This window comes from Gorilla gorilla, chromosome 13 (genome assembly GCF_029281585.2).
Source record: "Gorilla gorilla gorilla isolate KB3781 chromosome 13, NHGRI_mGorGor1-v2.1_pri, whole genome shotgun sequence".
Classification (NCBI taxonomy): Eukaryota; Metazoa; Chordata; class Mammalia; order Primates; family Hominidae; genus Gorilla; species Gorilla gorilla.
Genome location: NC_073237.2, coordinates 23,881,692 through 23,909,307, shown reverse-complemented (window position 1 = coordinate 23,909,307; position 27,616 = coordinate 23,881,692). Strand labels below are relative to the sequence as shown.

The 27,616-nt window shown below is 36.4% G+C and overlaps 1 protein-coding gene across 3 annotated transcripts in view; it reads right to left on the bottom strand.

The window, feature by feature from the left end:
• Window positions 1-27,616, bottom strand: part of LOC101143875 (contactin-associated protein-like 3) — a 229,002-nt gene that overhangs the window by 12,257 nt on the left and 189,129 nt on the right. For all 3 annotated transcript variants that reach the window (XM_063696227.1, XM_063696228.1, XM_063696229.1), the window contains 7 exons: window positions 25,164-25,291; window positions 19,771-19,941; window positions 18,527-18,745; window positions 15,884-16,123; window positions 4,393-4,617; window positions 2,688-2,821; window positions 1,706-1,793 (listed from right to left, as the gene is read on the bottom strand). In XM_063696227.1, the coding sequence (XP_063552297.1) occupies window positions 1,706-1,793; window positions 2,688-2,821; window positions 4,393-4,617; window positions 15,884-16,123; window positions 18,527-18,745; window positions 19,771-19,941; window positions 25,164-25,291 (1,205 nt within the window). The remainder of the gene's footprint in view (window positions 1-1,705; window positions 1,794-2,687; window positions 2,822-4,392; window positions 4,618-15,883; window positions 16,124-18,526; window positions 18,746-19,770; window positions 19,942-25,163; window positions 25,292-27,616) is intronic.

The window sequence follows — 27,616 nt, the reverse complement described above, 5'->3', positions numbered from 1 at the left end:
CATTGTTAGGGTGCATAATAATAAATTAGGCTGGATATGAGCATTATTTTATTAGAATTGCTCATATATTAGCCTATGTACCTATTAACATGTGAGTGTAGTGAGGGTGGGTAGGTATAGTGTTTCTCTCATTCAGAGGCTTTCTCAGTGCTTAATAAACTGTTCATAGCAGATGCTCACCAAGTTTTTTTTTTTTTTGAGACAGAGTCTCGCTCTGTCATCCAGGCTGGAGTGCAGAATCTCTGCTCACTGCAAGCTCCACCTCCTGGGTTCACGCCATTCTCCTGCCTCAGCCTCCCGAGTAGCTGGGACTACAGGCGCCCGCCACCATGCCCGGCTGATTTTTTTTTTTGTATTTTTAGTAGAGACGGGGTTTCACCGTGTTAGCCAGGATGGTCTGGATCTCCCGGCCTCCCAAAGTGCTGGGATTACAGGCGTAAGCCACCACGCCCGGCCGCTCACCAAATATTTTTAAATGAAGGGATGAATCAAAGATTTACAGGGACTCAAGAGAAATATATTGGTAACTTAGAACAGAGTGTTTTGGGTTAACTTTCTTTGTAAAATTAGTGGCTTCTCTATTAGCCAACTTGTTGGTCTATTTTACTATAAGTTAAGGAAAGCACTTCCTATATAATTCCAAATTTAAAGATAAAATTGTAGTTTTGGTATAATTACTAAATGATGTGAGAGTGGCAAAAAATGTATAGCAGAACCAATCCTAAAATGCAGTTGTTCAAAGTATAAAGTGTTTTATTAATGTTTGATGATTATCTCTACCTCCAAGGACAGGCAAAATGAATATTTATAATTTTCTGAGATCAATTGCTTCTGAGTATATACTTCATTGCTGAATTTCAATGTAGATTTTTATACCGTAAGTTACACGCCTTTGACTATACCATCCTTGAATGAAAACATTAACACCTTCAATTCCATGTTCTCCTTTATTTGGAAGGAAACAAAGATGTATATAATAAATATTATTCAACTTTTTGATCCTAATATTAAAGTATAGTTCATTTTCTTAGTTGAGTTACATAAGATGGGTTTTTTTTAAAAAAGATTACTTTCCTCAGTTCCTTTATTAAATGTAAAGCTAACTGTGCTTTTACAACAGGTTATGATAGGCAATATGATAGACAATTACTGTAACTTTCTACCTTGTGTAATAGATATTTATGAATATGCCTCCCCATTCCTGTTAGATACTAAAGTCAAAAAGGATGGAAACAACAGGCAAAGCAGGGCTTGAGAGAGAAATAAAACTGTATTCATCTGCTGTAATAAGATTACCAGTTTTTTCTCTTGTGTTCAACTCAAACGTAGTTTTATCATTGAATGATGGTCTCCGGAGTTGATGTTGATTAATACATACATAATCTGTGAACTTCGTGTCAGCTTTGACAACATTTCACTTTTCAAGAAGGGTTAGAAAAATACCGTGATTCATTATGCATGATTGCCAAGTGAGAGGTTAAGTGTGGAGGTATTTTTCCAGGAACGCCCTTGCACATCTCACAGGCAGCACTTACTCATGATTATATGTACACTCAGGCAAGAGTACAGTTTGCACCTTGATTGTCACTCACTGTGAAATTATTATTCAAGTAAGACAAGGAGCTTCTTTCAGCATGATGAATGCTTCCAGAGTCTGTGACATGACACTTAGATTTTTTGGGAAAAAGCTCTTTCTCCTACTTACCTAAAACCTTTCCCAATATGAGAGATTTGATGGCGTTGAATTCTGTCCCTGAGGACAAGATGACTTGTTTCTTTGCGCTCTGGTTAACCTATTAGATGTCCCATGAGAAGCAAACATCAACAGAAAGTACAATTTTAATGATAAGGAAGCAAAGGAAGATGAGGAAAGGAAAGATGAAAATAAATCACTTTTAAGTACCACTACAAAAGCTCAAGAAGCCACCTTTAAATAATTAATTATTTAGAAGGGGAAGCTATTTTATAAGCAATTCCTATGATGCCATCAGCTACCACTCTATCCACGATATACCCACTTGCTGGCTTTACTCTTCTTCATAATGGAAGGATCTATAATTGGCAGAATCCATGAAAAAGATGGAATTGGCTATTTTAAACTTAAATACGTACTCATTCTGTGGAGAAAATCTGAAACATAAAACCAAGCATTGTTGTTCTCTACACAGTATATTTTCCTTCCAATGCCGATGACAATGTGTAATTTACTTCCTCTGTGGTGACTCAGGTCTATTTTCTTACTTATTCCCATTTTAATAACTATGTTGTGTGCTTTTAAACCATGTTTTTAAGTTGCTAAAGTATTTGTTCTTTTATAATCAGAATAAGACAAGTTCCCACTGCAATATCAATGAATAGATTCCACCAGTAGTCACTGTGATAAACTAGAGAACATTCCCCTATTGAGTAAAGTAAAACAAAGATATTTTGATATTTTAAATAGTAAAATATTAATAATATCTTTGACAGAATTGCATTGCTAAACAAACAAAACAAAGCAATACAGAATAAACAACCACCTCCTCTCTCCCAGATCCCGGCCATATTTGGCTTCTTCTTGACTTATGGAAGAGCAGCACTGAATGGGTTGCTCTTCTATTAATACTTTTTATCAAATTTTTTCATTAGATTATTTGTTCTCAAAATAATAATATTAGTTAGTTTGACTTTTGCATTTGTGGGATTACCTCTACCATGACCACGGCTTCGTCTCTGTTAATCTTCACTTGGTGAAGTTGCCCATCAGCCATGTTTTTAAAATCAAAGGTAAATGCATCAGGATTTTGATGTCTATCTAGCTTGTACCTAATCTGCAAACTTCCTAAAAAGAAAAATAAATGGCATTTAAAATTAAAGTGGTATTTTATAAAACTCTTGATACAGATTCTAGAGCACTTTTATTATTATTTACTTATAGCAGTTTTGAATCTATTTAGCATCAATTTAGATGCACCCAATAGTTATCTTTCCTGGAACAGTGATTACTTAAGTGCTATTCCTGTGCCAGACTCTGAATCCAATGATGCTATTTTAAAAGTCAAGACTAAATGTGTTGTTAATAAGCAGTCTCCCCAAACCTTTTCATTTAAAAATGAAAAGGTTTAAATTATGCATATGAGCTCAGAACTCAGATCTAAATTCATTATGACTTTGATATTTATGAAATGATGAAACTCTATGCAATATTGTATCAACATTCAGTTCCTGTAATTATAACTTCTAATAAGGCTCATTTTAATGTATTACTGATATGTGCATAAAGATTTTTTTATAGCCAGATTACTTTAAGTCTTCTGCCATAATCCAAAAATGAGGACAAGAAAAGGTTTTGTCAGGAGACAAGGTTTCCATAGTATCTACATCTTCTAATATACATACCCCTCTCCTACACAGATGTACCCTCATTATCTGTAATTCTCTTTTAGCTTATACTAAGATCCTGTTAATCGGAGATTTTTTTTTTTTTTTTTTTTGAGGTGGAGTCTCGCTCTGTCACCCAGGCTGGAGTGCAGTGGCGCGATCTGGGCTCACTGCAAGCTCTGCCTCCTGGGTTCACACCATTCACCTGCCTCAGCCTCCCGAGTAGCTGGGACTACAGGTGCCCACCACCATGCCTGGCTCATTTTTTTTGTATTTTTAGTAGAGATGGGGTTTCACCGTGTTAGCCAGGATGGTCTTGATTTCCTGACCTCGTGATCCGCCCGCCTTGGCCTCCCAAAGTGCTGGGATTATAGGCGTGAGCCACCATGTCCAGCCTAATCAGAGATTTTGTAGATTTTTTTCTAGGCATGAAATTTTTGTGCTGTGTACCTAACAGACTTAAAGCTTGGTCTTCTTGTTCAACTGTGAAAACCTTGCAATGCCCCAATTACCACTGTTTGAGAGGCTGTCATTACACTTTTCTTCTATAAAAGTGATATAACTAGTTTTTCAGCCACTGATGAGATAAAGAACAGCTGTACTTATCTGTTGCTTATAGGAATTGGCTGTTACATAGTTGTACTATAACATCCACATAAATGCTCCTCTACTTTGCTTAGAATGAGGAGGGAATGTATGTCATGTATCTAGATATCTTATTTCAAAATGAACTGCAAAACCAATTTGAGTCATCATGTACTATTAAAGTCATCCTATCAATAATAAGAAATATAACTGCATATCAACTCCGTAAAATTATCAAACATGTAATGGGAGAAAAGCATCTTAATTTAATCTTGAAATGCTAGCTTTTATAATAACCATTAAGGAAGGCACTGAAAAACCAAACACATTGGAGGGCATACAGTTTTCTCTCATCGTTTGTAGTTTGACTGCTGAAAAGACCCATGTCATTACAGTCCTATTTTTCTAATTCAGGGTTCTCTTTTTCTTTACACAAAAGATATTCACCATTGTTGGCGAGGATAACTGAAAGGTATTCCTCATAGAAAGAGCTCACATACAGCAATAAGCTCGGAGTTCGTGTGGTTCGGAAGCTCAGTGTGATCATGTCTCTGGTCAATGTTACATCTCTGTGTAATGAAGAAACGAGAGAGCTGGAGTTTCCACTTAAAGTGTAATGTTCTTGAAAATGGTATGTCATTGAGGAGCCAGTTGCAAAATATGCGGAAATCTCTGAAATGATAAATACATTTTTGTTATGTTAACAAAATGTAAGTCCAACGGTCTTGTTTTAAGTACATTTAGAGAATGAGACCAAACCTTAAATATCCTGGGAGATAAAGTAATAGTGAAATCCTTTCCTGTTTTATTTTTTATTTTTCACTTTTTAAAGTTTTTTAAAAACTACAACTTGAAGAAAAAGTAGCAAACTCCAATATACTCATAACCCAGAATTGACTAACACTTAATAGAGATTTTAATTCTCCAAATCATCCTCATCTTATATTTACATATAACTAATTCTTCAGTATAAATGTATAATTTATAGGTGACTTATCTCATCTTTGGTTTCCAATTTTTTCCCAAATCATTAATTTTTAAACATCTTTATTCAGATATAATCCATATGCCATGTAATAGACCCAATTACAGTGTAAAATTCTGTGTTTTTTAGTATATTTGCAGGCATGTGCAAACATTGCCATGATCGATTTTAGAGTATCTTCACTCCCCTCCCCCGTGCACCTTCTTATTCCCTCCTACAAAAACCTCCATATCCTCTAGCAGTCAGTCTCTGTTTCTCCCCAACACCCCAGCCTAGGCAACTACTAATTTACTTTCTGTCTCTGCAGAGGTTCCTATTCGAGAGATTTCATATCAGTGGAATCATATAACGTGTGGTCTTTTCAATCTGGCCTCTTTCACTTAGCATGGTATTTTCAAGGTTCATCCATCTTGTAGCATGTATCAGTATTTTATGCGTTTTACTGAATAATATTTCACTGGATATAAATAGTAATGGATGTGCCACATTTTGCGGATCTATTTAACAGTTGATAGACATTTGGGTGGTTTCTACTTTTTGACTATTATAAATAATGCTTCCATGAAAATTCATGTGTAAGTTTTTCTATGGACATGTTTTTATTTTTCTTGGGAATATATACCTAGGAGTAAAATTGTTCAATCTTATGATAACACCAACTTTAAAATTTTGAGGAGCTGCCATATTTTTTCCAAAATAGCTATACCATTTTACATTACAAACAGCAATTATGAGGGTTTTAATATCTCCACATCCTCACCAACATTTATTATTATCTTTCTTTTAAATTACAGCTATACTTGTCTGTGTGAAGAGGTATTTCATTGTGACTTTGATTGCCTACTGGCTAATGTTGCCAACTATTTTTTCATGATTTTATTGGACATTCACACATATCTGCTGAAGAAATATCTATTTATAAGCTTTACCTATTATTTAATTGGGTTAAATTTCTTTTTCTTATTCAGTTGTTGGTTTTTTGTTTTTATTTTTGTTTTTTTGAGACAGAGCCTCGCTCTGTTGCCCAGGTTGGAGTGCAGTGGCGTGATCTCCGCTCACTGCAAGCTCTGCCTCCCGGGTTCACACCATTCTCCTGCCTCAGCCTCCCGAGTAGCTGGGACTACAGGCACCCGCCACCACGCCTGGCTAATTTTTTGTATTTTTAGTAGAGATGGGGTTTCACTGTGTTGGCCGGGATGGTCTCGAATTCCTGACCTCGTTATCTGCCCACCTCGGCCTCCGAAAATGCTGGGATTACAGGTGTGAGCCACCGCACACGGCATCTTATTCAGTTGTAAAAGCTCTTTAAATAATTTGAATACTAGACCCTTATAAGAGACATGATTTGCAATAATTTCTTCCATTCTGTGGGTTATCTTCTCTTTTGTTCTCCCATGTTTTAAGAGTTTTATAGTTTTAGTTCTTACATCGAGGTCTATTTGGTACATTTTTATGTATGTGTGAGATAAAGGTCTAATTTCATTCATTTGCATGTGCCTGTATACTCAGTTGTCTCAGAGACTACTTCTTCCCATTGGGTTGTCCTGGCACTCTTGTAAAATCCATTGACCATAAATGGCGAGGTGTCTATCTGGACTTTCAATTTTATCCCAATGAGCTATCTGTTTTGTCTTAGGCCAGTTATATACTGCTTTACAGTAAGTTTAGAAATTGGGCAGTGTGAATCTGTCAAATTTCTTCTTAAAGATTGTTTTGGCTATTCTGCATCATTTAAATTTTCATATGAAATCAGCTGTCAATTTCAGGAAAGAAGCCAGCTGGGATATTGATTGAAACTGTACTGAATCTATATATTACTTTAGAGAACACTGGTATTTTATTTATATTAATTATTCAATCCATGACATGAAATATCTCTCCATTTATTTACCTTTAATTTCTTTCAATGCTTTATAGTTTTCAGTGTGTTTTCCATTTCTTTTGTTAAATGTATTGCTATGTATGTTATTCTTTTTGATGCTACTGTAAATAAAATTGTTTTATTGGTTTTATTTTCAGATGGTTCACAGCTAATGTGTAGAAATACAATTGATTTTGTATATTGTTTTTGTATTCTGCAATTTTGCTGAACTTGGTTTTAGTTTTAATAGTTCTAAGTAGACTCTTTGGGATTTTTTTATGTAAAAAATCATGTCATCCTCAAATAGAGATAGTTTTATTTCCTTTCTAATTTGGATGTTTTTCTTTTTTTTTTTTTTTTTTTTTCATTTTCTTGCCTAATCAGTCTGGCCTGAACCTCTAGTACAATGCTGAATAGAACTAGTGAGAGTATATATTCTTGTCTCGTTCTTGATCTTAGGAAAAAAACATTCAGTCTATAAAATTAAATATAATTTTAGCTATGAGTTTTTCAAAAATACCATTTGTTAGACTGAGGAAGATATCGTTTATAATTAGTTTACTGAATTTAAACAAAAATTCATGAAAGGATGTTGGATTTTATCAAAAGACTTTTCTGCATCAGTAGAGACTATCAAGTGTTTCTGTCCTTTATTCTAAGATATACTATATCATATTAATTGATTTTCAGCTGTTAAAACAACTTTCCATTTCTGGGATCATTTCCACATTGTCTTGATGTATAGTCATTTTTATATGTGACTGGATTTGCTTTGGTAATACTCTGTTCAGGGTTTTCACATCTATCTACTTAAATGGTATTGGTCTGTAGATTTAAAATATATATACTGGTATATCTATGTCTGGCTTTGGTATTAGGGAAATACTGACCTTACAGAATAAGTTGAAAAATGCTCCTTTCTCTTTTATTTTTTGGAAGAGTTTTGAAGAATTAATACTTCTTATTTAAATAGTTGATATATTTTTAAATAGTTGATATATTCTGATAGTTGATAGCATCAATTGTTTGAAACCATCTGGACCTGGGCTTTACTTTGTGTGGTATTTTAATATTATTAAGACATTCCTTTTATTGTTATAGGCCAATTTATATTTTCTCCTCCTTCTTGAAACAGAAGTAGTAGTTTGTGTTAATTTTGTAGTTAGTGTCATCCTAGGAATTCGTCCATTTTATCTAAGTTACGTAATTTTTTTCAACATACAGTTGTTTATATTCTCTTGCAATCCATGTTATTTCTGTAAGGTTGGTAGTAATATCACTCTTTCATATGTCATTCTAGTAATTTGAATCATCTCTTTTATTCTTGGTCAGTTGTACTAAAGGTTTGCCAATTTTGTTAACAATTTTAAAGGACTGACTTTTGGTTTGGTTAATTTTTTCTGTCACTTTTATATTATCCATTTGAGAAATTTCTCCTGTTTTATTTATTATTTCCTGTTTCTCCTTACATTAGATTTAGTTTGCTCTTCTTTTTTCAGTGTCTTAAGGTGGCAGGTCAGGTTTTTTATTTGGGAACCATTTTTCTTTTTAAGTATTGATGTTTACAGCTTTAAAATTCCCTCTAAACCCTGCTTTAGCTGTGTTACTATATGTTTTAGTAATGTTGTATTTTTGCTTTCATTTATCTCAAAACCTTTTCTAATTTCCCTTTTGATTTCGGAGTGTATAGTTTAATTTCCACATATTTGTAATATTCCACAATTTCTTTATGTTATTAATTTCATCTCATTGTGTTTTAAAAAGACCCTTCATATGATTTCAATCCTTTTAAATGTGTTGAGGCTTGATTTACAGGTAGCATGTTGTGTAACCTAGAATATGTTCCATGAACACTTGAGAAGAATATACATTCTGCTATTGTTAAGTGGTGTGTTCTACAGATGTGTGTAAGAATGATTGCGTTTTTATTTTTTTCAACTCTATTTTCTTGGTAATCTTCTGAGTAATTATTCTATCCTTTATTGAAAGTGAAGTATTGAATCCTCCAGGTTTTATTCCTGGTTTTTCTATTTCTCTTTTCAGTTCTGTCAGGTATTCTTTATGTAATTTGGGGCTATACTATTAACTGCATATAAGTTTCTAATTGTTATATCTTTTTGAGGGAATTATCTTTTTATCATTATAAAAGTTTCCCTATTTCTAGTAGCACCTTTTGTTTTAGAGTTTATTTTTTCTGGTATTAGTATAGTCCCTTTGGCTCTCTAGGGTTACTCTTTGCATGGTACATGTTTTCCCTTCTTTTATTTTCAACTAAATTACCCCTTTCAATCTAAATTGTATGTCCTTAGACAGCATATAGTTAAGATTTCTTTTGTTATCCATTCTGACAATATTTGTCTTTTGATTGGATTGCTCAATCGATGAACATTTAATATTATTATTGATAGTTAGATTTACATCTGCCATTTTCTTTTTCTTTTTCTATGTGTTTCATTTGTTTTCTTTTCACTTTCCTTCTGACTTATTATTTTGTGTTGGTGGATATTTTGGAGTGTAACATTTTAATTTCTTTCTTGATTTCACTATACTTTGGGGTAAAATATATATAATATATAATTTGCCACTTAACCATTTAAAATATGAAATTCAGTAGCATTAATTCACAATGCTGTGCAATTATCACCTCTTTTCATATCCAAAATTTTTCATCATCCCAAAATTAAACTGTATTCATTAAGCAATAACTCTCCATTGCCCCCTCATCTCAGCTGCTGGTATCCTTGAATCTACTTTGTCTCTACAAATTTGTCTATTGATATCTAGTAAACATGGAGTTACATAATATCTGCCCTCTTGGGTCTGGCTTATTTCACTTAGCATAATGTCTTCTATGTTAATTAATGTTGTATCATGTATCAGAACCTCATTCCTTTTAATGGCTGAACAATATACCATTATATGTATACACTACATTTTTTAATCAATTCATGTGTTGATGGACACTTGTATTATTTTCACTATTGTGATTAGTGCTACTATGAACATTTGTATACAAGTATATGTTTGAGTTCTTGTTTTCAATTGTTTTGGTTATATATGTAGAAGTGGAATTGCTGGGTTCGAAGGTAATTCTATGTTTAACTATTTTGAGTTAACTCTAAATCAATTTCTACAGTGGCTGTGGCATTCACTTTCCCACCAGTAACAAAACAGAGTTCCAATTTCTCTAGGTTCTTGCCAAAACTTGTTATTTTCTGTTTTTATTTATTTACTTATTTATTTTTATAGTCAATCTAGTAGGTTTGAAGAGGCAGCTCTTTATACTTTTCGTTTGCATTTCTTTAATAACTAATGATGTTGAGTATCATCTTTCCATGTGATTATTGACTCTTTGTATATCTTTTTGGAGAAATGTCTCATCAAGTCCTTTGTCCAATTAGACTTTTTGTTGTTAAGTTGTGGAAGTTATTAACATATTCTAGATAGTGAACCTCCATCAGATACGTAATTTGCAAATATTTTATCACATTCTGTGGATTGTCTTTTTACTCTCTTGATAGTGTTCTTTGATACACAGAAGTTGTTTATTTTGATAAAGTCCAAATAATCTATTTTTATTGTTGTTGTTGCCCGTGCTTTTGGGGTGATTTTTAAAAAACCACTGCCAAATCCAAGATCATGAAGATCTGCCTATATATCTTCTAAAAATTTTATAGTTTTAGCTTTTAGATTTAAAACTTTGATTCATTTTGAGTTAATTTTGGTAGGGTCTAACTTCAATCTTTGCATGTGAACATCCACTTTTCCTACCTTTATGTTGAATAGACTGTTACTTCCCTATTGAATGATCTTGACAAAGACTATGTTAAACATCAATTGACTGTATGCACGTAGGTTTATTTCTGGCCTCTGAGCTCTATTCCATTGATTTATAGGTTTATCCTCATTCAGTGCCACATTGTTTTGAATAATGTAGTTTATAGTAAGTTTTGAAGTCAAGAAGGGTGAATCCTCCAACTTTGTTCTTTTGTAAAATTGTTTTGCTTATTCTGGGCTTTTTCAAATTTTATTTAAATATTGATAGGGGCTTTTTCATCTGTATAAAAAGTGCTTTGGGGATTCTGATAAGAATTAGATTGAATCTGCTGGGGTTGTATTGTCATTTTAATAATCTTAAGTTTTCCAATTCATGAATATGGAATGTCTTTCCATCTATTTAGTTCTTTCTTTAATCTCTTTCAACAACGTATTATAGTTTTCAATGTCTAAGTCTTTCACTTTCTCGGTTAAGTTTATTTCTAAGTTGTTTATTCTTTTTGATGATATTGCAAATGGAATTGTTTCCTTAATCTCACTTTCAGATTTTTCATTGCTAGTGTAGAGAAATACAACCAAATTTTTGGTGTTAATTTTGTATCCTGCAACTTTGCTGAATTTATTTATTTTCTCTTAACAGCTTTTATTTTCTGAAGAGTTTTCTACATATAAGATAAGGTAATCTGAGAGAGAGATAGCCCTTCTATTGAAATTTGGATGCCTTTTATTTCTTCTTCTTGCTTAATGACTTTAGCTGGAACTTCCAGTACTATGATAAATAGAGGTGGTAAAACTGGGCATACTTGTCGTGTTTCTTATTTTACGGAAGAAGCTTTCACCATTGAGTATGATGTTAGTTGCAGGTTTTTCATATATGGCCTTTATCATATTGAGAAAGTTCCCTTCTATTCCTAGTTTATTGAGTGTTTTTGTTTTTCAATCATGAAAGGTTACTGGAGTTTGTTAAATGTTTTTTTTCAGCAACAATTAAGATAATCATTTTTTTCCCCCTCTCATTCTATTAATCTTGTGTAATATGTTGACTGATTTTCATTTGTTGAACCACTCCTGAAATCCTGGGACAAATCCTACTAGGTTTTGGTATATAGGCCTTTTAATATACTTCATGACAATGTTTTATTTTCTTTAGTGATTGCTCTAAGCTTGCATTATATATATCTTATCAGTAATCTGCTTCAGGTTTACACTAACTTAATACAAGTGAGATTTAGAAAAGTTATTTCTACATAGCTCTATTTCTTCTCTTTTGGAACTATTTTTATGCATACCAAACCCATTATTATTTTATTTTATATAATTTGTTCTCTTTTTAAAAAATCTGAGAAAAGAAAAAAAGATCAAGTAAATATTTATAGACTTTGTCTATAAACTCTCTTATTTACCATTTCTAGTTCTCTTTCTTTGTTCCTCTGACTCATGTTACCATTTGGTGTCATTCCTTATTTTGGTACAGCCTTGCTCCCATCTGTCTCCTCTGTGCTGTTTTTTTGTAATATATTTCTATAGGCCCAACAATGAAAATATATAATTATATATTTGTATATTCTCTATTATAGTTTTATACATTTTTTAAAATAGTTAAGCACTGAAAAGGGTAAGAAATATGACATTATACTTTCTTTTATAATTACCTGCACACTTACCTTTATTAGTGCTATTTGTTTTTTGCGTGTAGATTCAGATTATTGTCTGGGTTATATCCCTTCAACCTGAAGGAACGTTCTTTGTTATTTCCTCTAATGCAGGCTAATAGCAGTGAATTCTCTGCTTTTTGTAAGTAGGGATATATTTACTATCTTTTTTAATTTTTAGTTTTTATGAATACCTAATAGTTGTACGTTATTTATGGGGTAGAGGTAATATTTTGATACAACCAATCAATGTGTAATGATCAAATCAGGGTAACTGAGATATCCATCACCTTAAACATTTATCATTTCTTTTTGTTAGGAACATTCCAGTTCCACTCTTCTAGTTATTTTGAAATATACAATAAATTATTGTTAACTATAGTCATCCTGTGCTACTGAACATGAAAGATGGTTTTGCTGGGTGTAAGTTTCTTCATGACAATGGTTTTCTTTCATCTCTTTGAATATGTTATCTCACTGTCCTGTGGCCTCCATTCTTTCAGATTAGAAGTTAGCTGTTGATCCTGGCGTTTCCTTGTATATATGATTTTTCTCTTACTGCTTTTAAAATTTCCTTCTTGACTTTGGCTTTCAAAGTTTTTAATAAGATGTGTCTGGATATAAACTTCTTTGTGTCATCCGTATTTCACTGAGCTTCTGTATCTTAGATTAATGATTTTTATTAATTTGGGGATGTTTTCAACCATTATTTTTCAAATATTTTTTTCTGATCCTTTCTCCTGGTATTTTCAATTACGTATATGTTGGTGTGCTTAGTTATGTCTGATATTTCTCTGATGATCTGTTTATTTTTTTCATTATTATTTCTCTGTATTCTTCAGGATACATAATCTCTATTGATCTTGCTTCAAGTTTGCTGATTCTTTTTTCTTTTCTCTGTTAAACTTCCCTGGCTTAACTCATTACTCTCTTGGAATTATCAACATTCTCTTAATTGCTTACTGCCAATAACTTCATACCACTATGCTTAAACTTATCCATGCTCTGTTCCAAATAGAAATCAGTTCACTTGGGGAGGGCTACCAAGCTGTGTATTTTCATGGCCTCCGTCCACCTCTTGGTTAAATGTGCCTCACTGCTCTGAAGCTGTGGGGAGTGAGAGTGGCCTGCTCCTTTGTAGTAAAACCTCTGCTTACAAGTAGGGCACAGGGTGGGAAAGGTAACTTCTTGCTTTGCCTCTCCTGGTGGAGAAACTGTTCCTTACAAGTAAGCTGGAGTGAGGGCAATTGGGACACAGGATTTTCCAGCTGCCACAGCTGAAGACCTTATGTCCTGGAATGAGGAGTTGGTGTAAGAAGGAAACTCCAGACTTCTCAGCTGTTTCTGCGTGGACAGAGCTTCTGTCCTACAAAACTGCGGATGACAAGAAATGCTGGCACCCAATCTTGGGGTAATGCAGTATCTCTGGAGTAGGACCTGGGTAGAGAGGAAACCTTTGGCTTCTTGGCTATATCCATATAGAGTGGAGCTTCCGTCATACTGAGCTAGCGATGGGGAGGTGCAGGGAGAGGGTCTTGGCTTAAATGCCTCAAACTCTCACTGTTATTACTGATTAATAAATGTTTCTTCATTTGATGTATTTCCTTAGGACATTTTCTAAAGACTTTCAAGAGTTGTTTTTAAAATAGTAATTTTTACTAGTTATGCTTGTTTCGTATGAGAGAGGGTTTACAGAGCTCCTTATGTGGCCAGCCTGGAAATGCCAGAGTACCAGGTTTTTTATTTGAATGTTACCTCCTCTTTAAAAATCGATTTGCTTTGTAGGAAGCATGAAACAGAGCTCCTGAAGTAACTAGAGAAAAGGTGATTTGAAGACCAACCCTCCTTCAAGGTCAGAATTTAGAAATGTTCTTTTATGCCAAAGATGTTTCTCAAATTTACTGTCTGGATATAAAGGCTAATCCAAAGTGGTATCTACAGTATTCTGAGAGAGAAAAGTTGAAGGGCTTTCAGCTTCTCTTAAAACACTTTATGAAAGGTTGATATTTTAATTTTATATCAAGTTAATTCCAAAAATGTGTTTAGTACACACATACACATACACACACACCCCAAATATATCTGTAGATAAAAAGAAAATATTGGGTGATGATCATTGTCTTGGAATACTACTCCACTCTTTCCATTTCCATAAAATATAAACAATTTACTGAAAATCCAGATCATTCTTATTAGATTAGGTAATCTAACTATAACATATGCCCCAGCCACTGGAGGACCATTTTCCATTTACTTACTATATAATGTCTATCCTTAAGAAAATTTTGAGTTATAAAATAACATTCAAATTGCACTTAGCAAATGTGGATTGGGAATGATTTAGAAATCAGCACTTGTGCTCATGAAGGAGTGGTTACTCCTGATGTTGGCTTGAGATGTAAAAAGGGCTCTGTATTTGCACCAGAGCCATGAGATTTGTTAGCACAGAGATCTTCAGGACTAATAAAAGACATATGCAAGACCTTTTGAAAATTTAAATGACTTCTAGATAATGAATCCTCAAAATTCTTTTGAAAGTCACACAATTTTATAGTGATTAAAGCCTGTTTTGCTGCTAAAAATAGTAAGTGTAACAGCCCAGAGACACTTAAAAACACAATTACATTTTAGCTCTGATGATTCAATATTGTAAGAGGTTTCATAAAAGTATTATAAATATATTAAATAAGTCAGTACAGAGTACTTAATACTAAAATCAGTCCCTTTTTCCTTTTCTTTTTTTTTTTTTTCCCAAGACGGAGTCTCACTGTCGCCCAGGAGTGACTGCAGTGGTGCGATCTCGACTCACTGCAACCTCTGCCTCCCGGGTTCAAGCAATTCTCCTGCCTCAGCCTCCCAAGTAGCTGGGATGCCCAGCTAATTTTTGTATTTTTAGTAAAGATGAGGTTTCACCATGTTGGCCAGGCTGGTCTTGAATTCCTGACCTCATGATCTGCCTGCCTTGGCCTCCCAAAGTGCTGGGATTACAGGCATGAGCCACCACGCCCAGCCCTTTTCTTTTGAAAACATGATTGTACCTGAGCAGAAGCTGTGTGATACCCCACTGCACTCCTCTAAGAAGAGTCAAACATCATAGAGCAAAGTGTTTGAGTGATCCTGTTAATGACTGTCAATATTTAAATATTATTTTCCCCTTCTAGTTAGTATGCTTGTTTTATAAGACATTTCTATAAAGGCCTTTTGAATCACTTAAAGTCATTGTCACAAGGGACAATGGGTAAGACGATTGCTCAAGCCTAGGAATTCAAGTCCAGCCTGGGCAACAGAGAGGCTTGAATAGCAATACGTTGTCTCTAAAAATTAAAAACAAAAATAACAATGATGCTTTACTGATGTTAAAATTAGAACAGTACAAGGACAGAGTTTTGAAAACCAAATTATTTCGAGAGGATTAGCATTGAACAGATGCTAGGGGTAACCCAGAGATCTTCTAAATAAGAAACCCAGAGAGGACTGATAGCCTTAAGTTTTCAAAAACATCATATCCCTTCTAAAATCAGTAGAGGAATTTGGTACAGAAATTATTCCATTTCAAATAATTCAATCTTATCCTCTCTTTATAATATCAAATGCTAGAAGCATTCTTCATATTATTTAAGTTTCATGTACTTTCCCTATAACCTGCTCCTTGGTCACACTTACCATTGGAGCAGAACGGCCCATCATAGGCTGAGAAGGCACAGTCACAGGTGACCCCCCTGTGTTTCTCTCTGCATCTCCCTCCATTGCGACACAAGTGTCCATAGGTGCTGCAGTGTCCTGCACACCCTGGCTCCACTCCTGGCGTCACTGTGGCTCTTTCTTCCAGATCCAGGGCCACCCCGTTCAACTGCAGAGACCGAATGCATCCTAGAAAGCCTCTCTGTCTGGTGGCCGTTCCACCTACAACGGAAACACTGCAAATAGAAATGTGTTCCTTGGTATTTTATTCAGGATTTTAAGTCCATGTCAAACTCAGGCCTTATGGAGAGTGGCAATAATCACAATGTGTCAAAAAATTTTGTGAACATATACAATTTTGAAAATATAACTGTTATGAGATATGAAGCTTCAAATGACATTGAATAAAACATTTATTTACATAACTTTCAAACATGGTGAGTCTGGCAAATAGTCCTTCTAAAAACATTTCCTTAACTTCAGGTAAGAAAGAATTTCACTTTAGTTCCTTTACAAAGAACAAAATACATAATATAAACCACATCAAACACTATTTTACTTTGTTTAGGAATAAGAATGTGTATTCATCAAACATTATTTTAATTTCTTTATGAATAAGAATGTGCATTATAATCGTTAGGTATGAACTTCCAAATTTTTCACAATAATAAAAATATATATGGATAAATTTCTTACTTGGATGGACTCTAAAAATAAAGTGTGAAAGGAAATGGAGAAGCAAAGGAGGGGAAGTTGGAAGGGGTGACACCATACCCCAGGATCTCCTCCTCTCAGAGGGTACAGTGCTAAACAGTAATTGAATACTGCATGCATGCACATTTTGTCATGTCAAACTTGAATGCTGAAGAAACCATTTAGAGAGGTTTACAACACCTGTGTAGTGACAAACACCATTATGAATGAAGGTGACAATTCTCAATGTTAGGAGCATGGAAATTACCTAGAGTTTCTGGAAAATGCAGTTTTTAGCCTCCTCCCAGAGATTCCAATTCGGTGGGCCTAAGGTGGGGGCCCCAAATCTGAACTATCAATCAGCTTTGTGGGTGATTCTGAAGCCAGTGATTCATCCACCGCAATGAATGCTGATTCCAGGTGAATTTTATGCTAATTGTGTTTCTAGGCATTCCCTTAAATAATCTCCAAGATTACAAGTGAGAAAATCAAGTTCTTGGTTTGACCCCTCCGTGCAGTCCTCCTTTCCAGTAGTTTGATGGTTTCATGTCCTTTGAAAAAGCCTCACTGCACCTTAATAGAAGAGCTAACCACGCCTGAAGCTAGGTTTTAGGAAGTCATGGTATAACACCCCATCCACATCCACATACATACGTGGGTTCACGTGTAGCATTTAGTACCTGGAAGTTGTATCTAGAAGTTGTATCTACCCTCCCCTGTAAATTAGGTTGGATGATAATTTGTGATTTGGTCCAGTTTTAATTAGATTCCATCCTTATTTGCTTTAAAACACTTAAGAAATGAACAAGTGAGAGCTTTAATCTGTGTAGCTCCTAAGTTAGAATAGTTTCAAAAGCAATATAGCAAAATATATTTTTCCCAAGGGGAAAAATAAACAACAGTGATAAAACAGTAAGTAAGCAAACTAAAGGAAAGACTTCCAGAGCTATCACCTTTAAATAAATGGAGTGCAAGAACAGATGAGCCAGACCGGGTTATAAACAAGGAGCCTGTGATGAGAGAGCCCCAGAAGTGAGAACAGCAGCGAGGAAAACCGGGAGTGGGCTCCTGGAAGCCTGGCCGTGGGGGAGGTGCGCAGTGCTGCTTCCAATCAGCAGGTATCCTGCGATCTGGTTTTGAGTGGACCCTGGAGGACTTCTGTCCCAATTACAAGCTCTCTAACTCCACTGAGAAGTGAAACTGAAGGAATGGATAAAAATGTCTAATGATCTCACTAATAGTGTTGATAAAATATAGCTGTCACATATGCCAATCCTCTGCAATGTGAATGGTTCAAGTTTGGGGGTCGGCTATCCTGGGATCCCTCTCATTAGCTGGTTACTCCACCTCTCTGAGGCTTGGCTATCTCATCTGTAAACAGATGACAATACCTAAACATTGATACCTAAACACTGATACCTAAACACTGAGATACTGCAGGGCCCGGTGGCTCACGCCTGTAATCCCAGCACTTTGGGAGGCTGAGGCGGGTGGATCACGAGGTCAAGAGATCATGACCATCCTGTTCAACATGGTGAAACTGTGTCTCTACCAAAAATACAAAAATTAGCCAGGTGTGGTGGCACCTGTGCCTGTAATCCCAGCTACTCAGGAGGCTGAGGCAGGAGAATCGCTTGAACCCAGCAGGTGGAGGTTTCAGTGGGCTGAGATTGCACCACTGCACTCCAGCCTGGGTGACACAGTGAGACTCTGTCTGAAAACAAAACAAAAACACAAACAAACAAAAAAAGAAATGTCAAATAAGAAGCACACAGCAAGCTCCTGGAACCTACCAAGTGATCAGCAAATAGTACCAATAAGCAGTAGTTGTTGTTGTTGGCAACTGTTGCTCTCAGTACATCACAGTTCTTATTTTCTTTTGGTTGCTCTCTGGACTCACACTAAATTCAGTTATAAACCACCAGCACTCACCAATGAAGAGCTGGCTGTTGAGCTGTAAACGAACGTGCCCATCAGCAGGGGCAGGCTGCATCTTCTGAGGAAGCTGATCAACTTGAAGAGACGCTCCTTTAACATTTCTCTCTGCCCTCACGTGGTGCCACTGATTGTCATTAAAGGGAGTGGGTGACTGCACCGTGACCTCACAAGGTCCATTCCCCACATCGAAGGAAAAGGTCACTTCTGTGGGAGCTAGAAATATTAGATATGAATATTGCTCAAGCAAATTCACAGAAAATTGAGTCTTGTGCAGACACAGGAAAACATGAAGGCATGCTCAGGATGGAAGGAGATAATGACGGCGATGCAGAAAAACGAGACTGTGAGTTGGGGTGGGGGCAGAATAAATCTGTATCCTGGAGGAAAACAGAATGGATTTTAACATATTTATCCTCAGAGTTCACAATTCAACCTTGTTAAGTCCTAAATAGTAGAGATATGTACCCATAGCTGGACTACCCATAGCTATGTACCCATAGCTAGAATACCAAATAGTATTTGTTTTTGAGGTTTCAGTAATTTTATTTACAAATGGCTCAAAGTCTCATCTAATTCTATAAACACTGAATGTAAATTTTGACAGTCATAAATTAAGCTTTGGGTACATAAAAAACAATATGTCTGGTCAAATATTTTTGGAATTCAGTAAACAATGTGATGAGTTTGGTTTAAAGCTCTGGCTCTGCTGTTCTGTACTCTACGGAAGGCATGACATTTTAATGGATTATTACGTGCTTCATGCTTCATTGTTTTATTTTCTCTTAAAAATGATTACTGGCTGGGTGTGGCAGTTCACACCTGTAATCCCAGCACTTTGGGAACCCGAGGCAGACGGATCACTTGAGGCCAGGAGTTGAAGACCAGCCTGGTCAACACGGCAAAACCCCACCTCTACCAAAAATACAAAAATTAGCTGGGCATGGTGGTGCGTGCCTATAGTCCCAGCTACTCAGGAGACTGAGGCAGGAGAATTGCTTGAACCCAGGAGGCTGAAGTTGCAGTGAGCCAAGATAATGCCACTGCACTCCAGCATGAGTGACACAGCAAAATCCTCTCTCCCTCTCTCAAAAAAAAAATTACCTAAAATAATAGAAGTTTAGTGTTTTATAATGAAATAGAATCACAAAGAAAGAATGAAATACTAACATTTTGTTGAGTTAAAGCTTTTATTGCTAAATAATGGGTACCCTATGACTTGTCCAGAGTGGCCAGCTTACCCCGCAGCTCAATCCTGATGAAGTCTGTGATCCCCAGGTTCTCCATAAACACCCCGGAGGAAACTGTGGTCTTAAAAAAGAAGCACACGTCAGCAGTGAGTTCTCCGTGGAAAGCAGGGAAATGAAGGTATGAAGTCTCAGTGTTGAAGGAAGCTGAATTCCAAAATGACTCTGTTTACAATAGAGAAAACGACAAAAGGAAAAAAAGTCATGAAACAAAAATAACAGCTACATTTGATACTTACAGGATTATGACTGCTAAATACATTAATAGAATGTATATGAGCTTTCACTGGGGGTTCTGAGCATCCATGTCGTATACTGATGACATCAAGAGCTAAATGGTGATTATGTTGAGGATTAGAATTCTGTGTTCAGAGAAGGCCAAACAAAAGCGAAGCAAAAGCAATGAGACCAGTCAGGAGATCGTGCAGCAACACAGTAGGGACAGGGTCAAGTTCAGAATCACCTCAAAGGTACGACCAACAGAACTTACTGAAGAAGTCGGTAAAATGTGAGAAGAAGGGTGGAGTCTGAGGTGACATTGGGGTTTTTGGTCTAACTGGGAGGGGAAATAATTCTAAAGAAGCAGGTTCGAGCAGCAGCTCAGTTTGGGACATGTTTCATTTGAGATATCTATTAGGCATCCAAGTGGAGATTTGAAGGAGGTAGTTGGATAAATGACTCCAGAAGCCAGAACACAGACTCTTGCTTTCCTTCCTGCACACACACACACACACACACACACACACACACACACACACAGTCTTAATTCCTTGCATGGCAAGAACAATCAAGAACAAGAAGAAGCTTATTTGTTCCCTTCTGTCCAAAACCCATCCCAGGACTGCACATCACATGTATTCCTCAGGCCTCTTTAGTGTCCTTCATTCTGGTACAGTGTGTGAGTCTTTTCTTATCTTTTGTGTACTTTTGACTTTTTGGTATTTTTCAGTTGACTTGCAGAATGTTCCTCAACTTGGATTTGTCTGACATACTCATGATTGGATTCATGTTGTGCATTTTTGTCAAAAATACCACAGAAGGGCTGCTGTGTTCTCCTTAGTGTGTCACAGCAGCAGGCAGCAATGCTGATCAGCCCATCACTGGTCCTGTTAGTTTCAACTGCCTTGTAAAGTGGCATTTGTCCAGTTTCTCCAACATGAAGTTATTATTTTTCTCTTTGTAATTCATGTATTTTTGACACTTTTAAGGTTACAGAAACACAACTTTACCCAGTTTAAAATTTTTTCATCCAATGGTTTTACAATATATTGATGGCTCCTGATTGAATTTTTATTCTGATGACTGCCAATGGTGATTTTCTAAGCTCTGTCATTCCTTCCACATTAATTGGTTGACATGCCTCCGTTAGAAATAGCTTTTCTCAGCTAGGTGCAGTGGCTCACGCCTGTAACCCCAGCACTTTGGGAGGCCAAGGCGGACGGATCACCAGGTCAGGAGATCCAGACCATCCTGGCTAACATGGTGAAACCCCGTCTCTACTAAAAATTCAAAAAATTAGCCAGGCATGGTGGTGGGTGCCTGTAGTCCCAGCTACTTGGGAGGCTGAGGCAGGAGAATGGCATGAACCTGGGAGGCGGAGCTTGCAGTGAGCTGAGATCGTGCCACTGCACTCCAGCCTGTGCAACAGAGCAACACTCCATCTCAAAAACAAACCAAGAAATAGCTTTTCTCTTGATCTTTTACTAATTTATTTGTGTATTTATCCATTTGTTTATTCACATCGCTCTTGAATTTGTATTCTATTCAATGGTTTATACTCTATAACTTATTTTGATGCTTAAGTTGTCTCAAATGTGGCAGCTCCTTTAAGCTGACACCCATGCCTTTTTCAGCTTTTTTTTCCCCTTTGTCATAACAAAATGATCCGGGCTCATCTTAAATTTTCTCTGCCACATTTCTGGAATCAGCCATTTCTTCAATGAGTAGTGGTTTCTTTTTTAGCAGAGAATGATAGAAAATGGTGTTTAGAAGCCCAGATCTGCAGGCTATTTACTAGGGTGTCATTGCTTCTAGCCCTCTCAGTAGTCAGCTAGGAAATGTGTATTTGTATCTCTCTCTCTCTCTCTCTCTCACACACACATACAGTCTCTCTCTTCTATGTGTATTCTATAGTTATCTATTATGTATATTAAAATCCATGAGTTCATGTGGATACCTCCGTTTTTAACCCAGCACCACGGGGTTCATTACAGTCTTCCTCCTTCCCACATGTATAACTCTTTCCTCAGTGAGAAGGTCACTCCTACTCTCCTCACTGTATTTACATATTTGCTCACTCCCCAGTGTGGAACCAAGCTTCTGACCCAGTGGTCATTCCTTGACCCTATACCTGCAGATCCCCTAGTCCCAGCTGCCCCAAAAGAAGGGAAAAGAAACAATAAGTGTTATGTTAAAGAAAACAGAGATGAAGATAAGGAAAGGAAAAGAGAAAGGAAGAGGAAGCTACAAGTTTTACATAAGAGAATAGTTTATTTTCTTTCTTTCTTCATTAATCAATTTATTTATTTATTTTAGAGATGAGGTCTCACTTTGTCACCCAGGCTGGAGTGCAGTGGCATGATCATAGTTCACTGCCACCTCACATTCCTGGGCTCAAGAGATCATCTCACCTAAGCCTTCCTAGTTGCTGGGACTACAGGCCACCATGCCCAGCTAATTTTTAGTTTTTTTGTAAGAGACGGGGTCTTACCATCTTGTCCGGGCTTGTGTTGAACTCCTAGGCTCAAGCCATCCTCCATCTCAGTCTCCCAAAAAGAGAAGGGAATATTTCAAATATCACACTTTCTCTTCTCCATACTTTCAGAAGTCTTGCTGAAAGTAGGATATAAACTGAAGGTGAATGACATATCCTGAAGAGTCTCACAAATACAGCCACATTTGGAGAGAAATGAAGGGCTGAGGTAAATTTCCAGAGAGAAAATAATCTAGAAAATGTTTTTGAGAAGTACAGAGTACCTAGAAACCAGTGTTTGATGTCAGAGTATCAATAGGCGGGGGAAAAAGCTACAAATTTCCAGGGGTTATTACTGAATTGTGGGAGGCATCTGAAGCCTGCAGATATACCCTCCATGCTTCAGTGTGATGCCTGGCACAGGACATTTAATAATTCTTGAAGATAAAACGGCACAGAGAATGGCCAGTAAATCAGATACAATTCAACAGATCCCTCCCTTGAGCTCTTAGATTATGGGAAAAAATATTGATAGGATGACCAACTCTAGTCCTGCTATTGCAGTTCAGAAGGGACAAGAAGTATGTGTCTGATAGTGAAGAGATAAATGTCGAGAAGAATTCAACTCCTTCCATATAAATGAATTAAATGTCTGCACAGACCTGCCAGACAGACTTGTAGTGTAGACTTACACTACAAGTATAAACACTGTTTCAAAAAGCACAGAAACACTGCAAACATACTGAGAAAGAAAAAGAAAAAAAGAAGACAGGAAAGAAAGAAAGAAAAAGAAAGAAAGAAAATAAAGAGAGAGAAAGAAAGAAGAGAGGGAGGGAGGGAGTGGGGAAGGAAAGAAGGAAGGAAGGAAGGAGTATAAAAGCCAGACTGAATGGGAGGGAGGAAGGGAGGGAGAGAAAGAGGGAGGGAGGGAGGAAGGAAGGAAGGAAGGAGCCATCTGAATGGGATGGAGGAAGGAAATTAAGAGAGAACACAAGGAAATAAAAATTTCATAAGAGTTTCACACTATGGGAATAATATAAAAACCAATTCAGTAAAATAAGAGCTAAAATATGAGATAATTTAAACAAAAAAGATGATTTTTAAGGAAAAATTCAAAGACCCAAACAAAATCACAGAGGTAACAGAGAAATCGGAAATATCTGGAAATGGAGAACACAGCTGATAACAAATTACTGACATTGGGAAAAGCTTAGAATAATCATATTGAATGCATAGGAGGACAAAGAGATTAAAGCCATTGGAAGAAACAGAAAAAATGCATGGGGGGGCAAAGGAAAAAAGTCAACAGTCCCAGATGCAGAGAATCCAACAAATGAAACAAAGTATTCAAAGCATAATAAAAACCATTTTTTCTTAAAAGAGAACAGAATATTTCCGTCAAAATAAGCATATTTCATTTTAGAAAAAATTAACAGAATAATTAACGCTAAGGCATATTCTGGATAAGTTTTTGAAATTGAAGGATAACATATCTGTCAAGAGCTGTGAAGAGTCTGAGATTTCACCCTACTTGCAAGCTAACAATTTAGCTTGCCACAGATTAATGGATGCTGATAGAAAACACAAAATTTCCGGGTCAGAGTTAAAGAACTTTATTGCTCACAGCACAGCATGCAGCATGAGTGTCAGAATATTTGCATTGGTTCCTCTTATCTCCAAATTTCACAGGGCAACAGAATCCATTGGCCCAGGTGGATGCCACACACACAGTGGGTAGGTTTGCATCTCAGATGAGGAGCCCCCAGACAAGGGTCCGGGACTCCCTCATCAAGCAGGAGACAAGCCGGTCCCCCGCCCTCTGGGGAGTGAGTACACATTGATAGTGATGTTGTGTTCTCTTTGAACTACTTAGCTGCCTACACCACTGGCTACAGAAACTGCTTGGTATTAGGGGATGGAGACGCCACGCCATCTGGCACACTCGGCGAGAATGTACAGAGAGGCTCAGGCTCCTTGTTGAACCACCTCTCTCAGAAGTAGCCTCCACACATTGAGGTAGAACGGGAAATAAAAATACATTTAGTCTCAGACTTCTCCATGGCAATGTATGATGCCAGTGGGTAAGAAACACTATTACAATTTTTCTCAGGGAAAGAAGATTTTTACTAGCTTAGTTGTGGTTTCCGTGCTACGCGGTAGGTAGATCCTCAAAGAACCCTGGACTTATAGTGCCACTGAGGTGGGGGAGTGAGGACTTGACCATGAAAGCCACCCATGAATGAAAATGCTGCAGGAAAGAGATTAATACACATTCGGTGCCATGTAATGTAAAACAGTATGTACACAGGTCAGAAAATAGAGAGTGTCCAATAATTTCCTACCACTATAGTTGTCTGAAGAGTATAAGGGCAATGAATAAATATCCCTTAGCATTCAGAAAATAGTTCATCTCATGATTGTTCTGGAAAAAATACAATCAATTGATAATAAATCTAGCCAAGCAAGTAATAAGTTAAAACAAAGATGATTCATTTTCTATAAACTAATGCTTCAGTAAGGAAACACAGATCTTCAGTACTGACTGTGCCTTTATGGTATGTGTGTTTTCCTGATATTCGCCCCAGTCCTAGTACTGCCACTATTCTCTTTCTGGCAAGAACAAGGGCATTTGTCTACTCCTTTATAACCAAAAAAAGTTATTATGAAAATAAAGCTTTTTCTTGACACTACTTACTATCTCCGCGGCAGAGCAGTGGCCCCAGTGTATAAGCTGCTTCGGAATGTGGTCGGCCTGCGTCTGTCATCACAATCTGAGTGACTGGCAGGTGCTCCTTTTGGGAAAGGACTATTGTGTCACTAGTCCTAAAGAACAACAACCGAAACCATTAAAATTATTCTGATTAACATACGGGCAAAATTAACTCTGATCTCTTATCTCAATTTGAAACCAACATCATAGAGCTTAACAGAATACTTAACATTTTCAATATTTTGAGAGCACAGAGACTACCATGAGTCTAAATCAGGGATGGGCAAACATTTTGTGTAAAGGACCATACAGTAAGCTATCTTAGCTCAGCAGGCCATGCAGCTTCTCACAGCAACTACTCAACTCTGCCACCAAAGTGTGAAAGCAGCCACAGACACAGGCATGGCTGGGTTGCAATAAAAATTTATGGATATGAAATCTGAATTTCATACAAGTTTTATATGACATGAAATATTCTTTTTATTTTTCAACCTTTTAAAAATGTAAAGAAAACATTCTTAGCTCACTGCCATGCAAAAATAGACTAGTGGTCTGGATTTCACCCAAAGCAAGAGGTTATCACTTCCTGACCCGTTTGCCAATTCCTGATCTAAACGATTACAGAGAAGAAAGGGGAAAAATCAAGAAGGTAACTTCCCTTCTAAAATTGTCTTAGAATAATATCTAAGTGATTATTCATTACAAATAAAAATAGTAACACTGGATTTAGATATTCATTTTGCAGAATATTAATTTATCATTATTTTTTAAAGTCCTTTTATGATTACTAGGTATTTCTTTCCTTGTTAACTTTGTAAATGCAAAATGAATCCCACAGATTCAAAACCAAATACATACTACACCCTTATAAGTAATACATAGACTAATGAGTGTGAAAGTGGTCTGTGAAACACTGCTCCCAGTAGTTCAGGCAACAAACACAGGCCGGGCACAGTGGCTCATGCCTGTAATCCCAACACTTTAGGAGACTGGGGTGGGCAGATTGCTTGAGCTCTGGAGTTCGAAACCAGCCTGGGCAACATAGAGAGGCCCCGTCTCTACAAAAAATAACAAAATTTAGCTGGGTGTGATGGTGAACACCTGTAGTCCCAGCTACATGGGAGGCTGAGGTGGGGGGATCCCTTGAGCCTGGGAGGTAGAGGCTGTAGTGAGCCATGTGTGCACCACTGCACTCCAGCCTGGGTGGCAAAGTGAGACCCTGTCTCAAAAAATACAAAAAACAAACAAAAAACCCCAAACACTCAGCGCTCACCTTGTGTCGAACAGACATTGTCCTGGGAATTGAGGACACAGAGTAAAAAATATATTTTAGTCTCTGCCTTCTGAAAGCACACAGCCTATTGAATACCATGAGTATTAATTATGTGACTGGGAAAATAAATGCACACGTCTGGGTCCAATACAAAGAGACCTGGAGGATCCCCTAGGGGAGCCTGGGGTCCTGGTCTTAGCTATGCCACTAATTTTGTCTCTGGCCAAAATAAAGGCATTTGTCTACTCTGCTGCAAAAGTATTTTATTATATATGTGTATGTAACTGTATATGTAATAAATATTTGGCCAATAATAAATATTGCATATATGAATATATAATAAAATGCTTATATTTATATACCTTTGGTTATATTTTATTACATATATGTCTCAACTGCATGTATATTCTGATTTACAGACAAAACACTCTTAGTCCTATTATGGTTAGAAACTCCACAGTATCTAGTAAATACTGTATTTTTTAAATTGCCCAGTTCTCAAGCCTTCTTTTGTATGCATTTGTGGGAAAAGATCACAATAATTGATATTTCATCATTGCAACACTTTTGTATTTTCAGAATAAGGCTTTCTGAATTAAAAAAAATTAAATTGGCATGTCAGAGTTGTACATATACTGGGGGCACATGTGCTATTTTGATACTAGAATACAATGCATAATGATCAAATCAGGGTAACTGGGATATCCATCACTTTGAGCAGTTATCCTCTGTGGTGGGAACATTACAATTCTCTTCTGGCTATTTTGAAATATCCAATAAATTACTGTTAATTATAATTTCTCTAGTTCTATCAAATACTAGAATTTCTTTTACTTAACTCGACTTTTGTACCCATTAATCAACTTCTTTTATAAAAGACTTTAGGTATCAAACTTTCAAATTGGAAAATATAAAACTAAAATAAAATGGCTATATTATTTAAGATTATTCCCTGAAAAAATACACTTAATGGTAAAGAAAGCTTATTTCTAAAATTCAGACTAAAACCCTGTTGCTTTGCCTAGTTAAGATTCTGTTACTCATTTCTATGCAAAGAACAGAATATGGATTGTCTAAAGGCATCACCATTCAGCTTTACAGTGGACTGATGGTAGACAAGCTAGAAATATGTCTCCTGCTGAATGAGGTAGGTCTAGGAAAATTT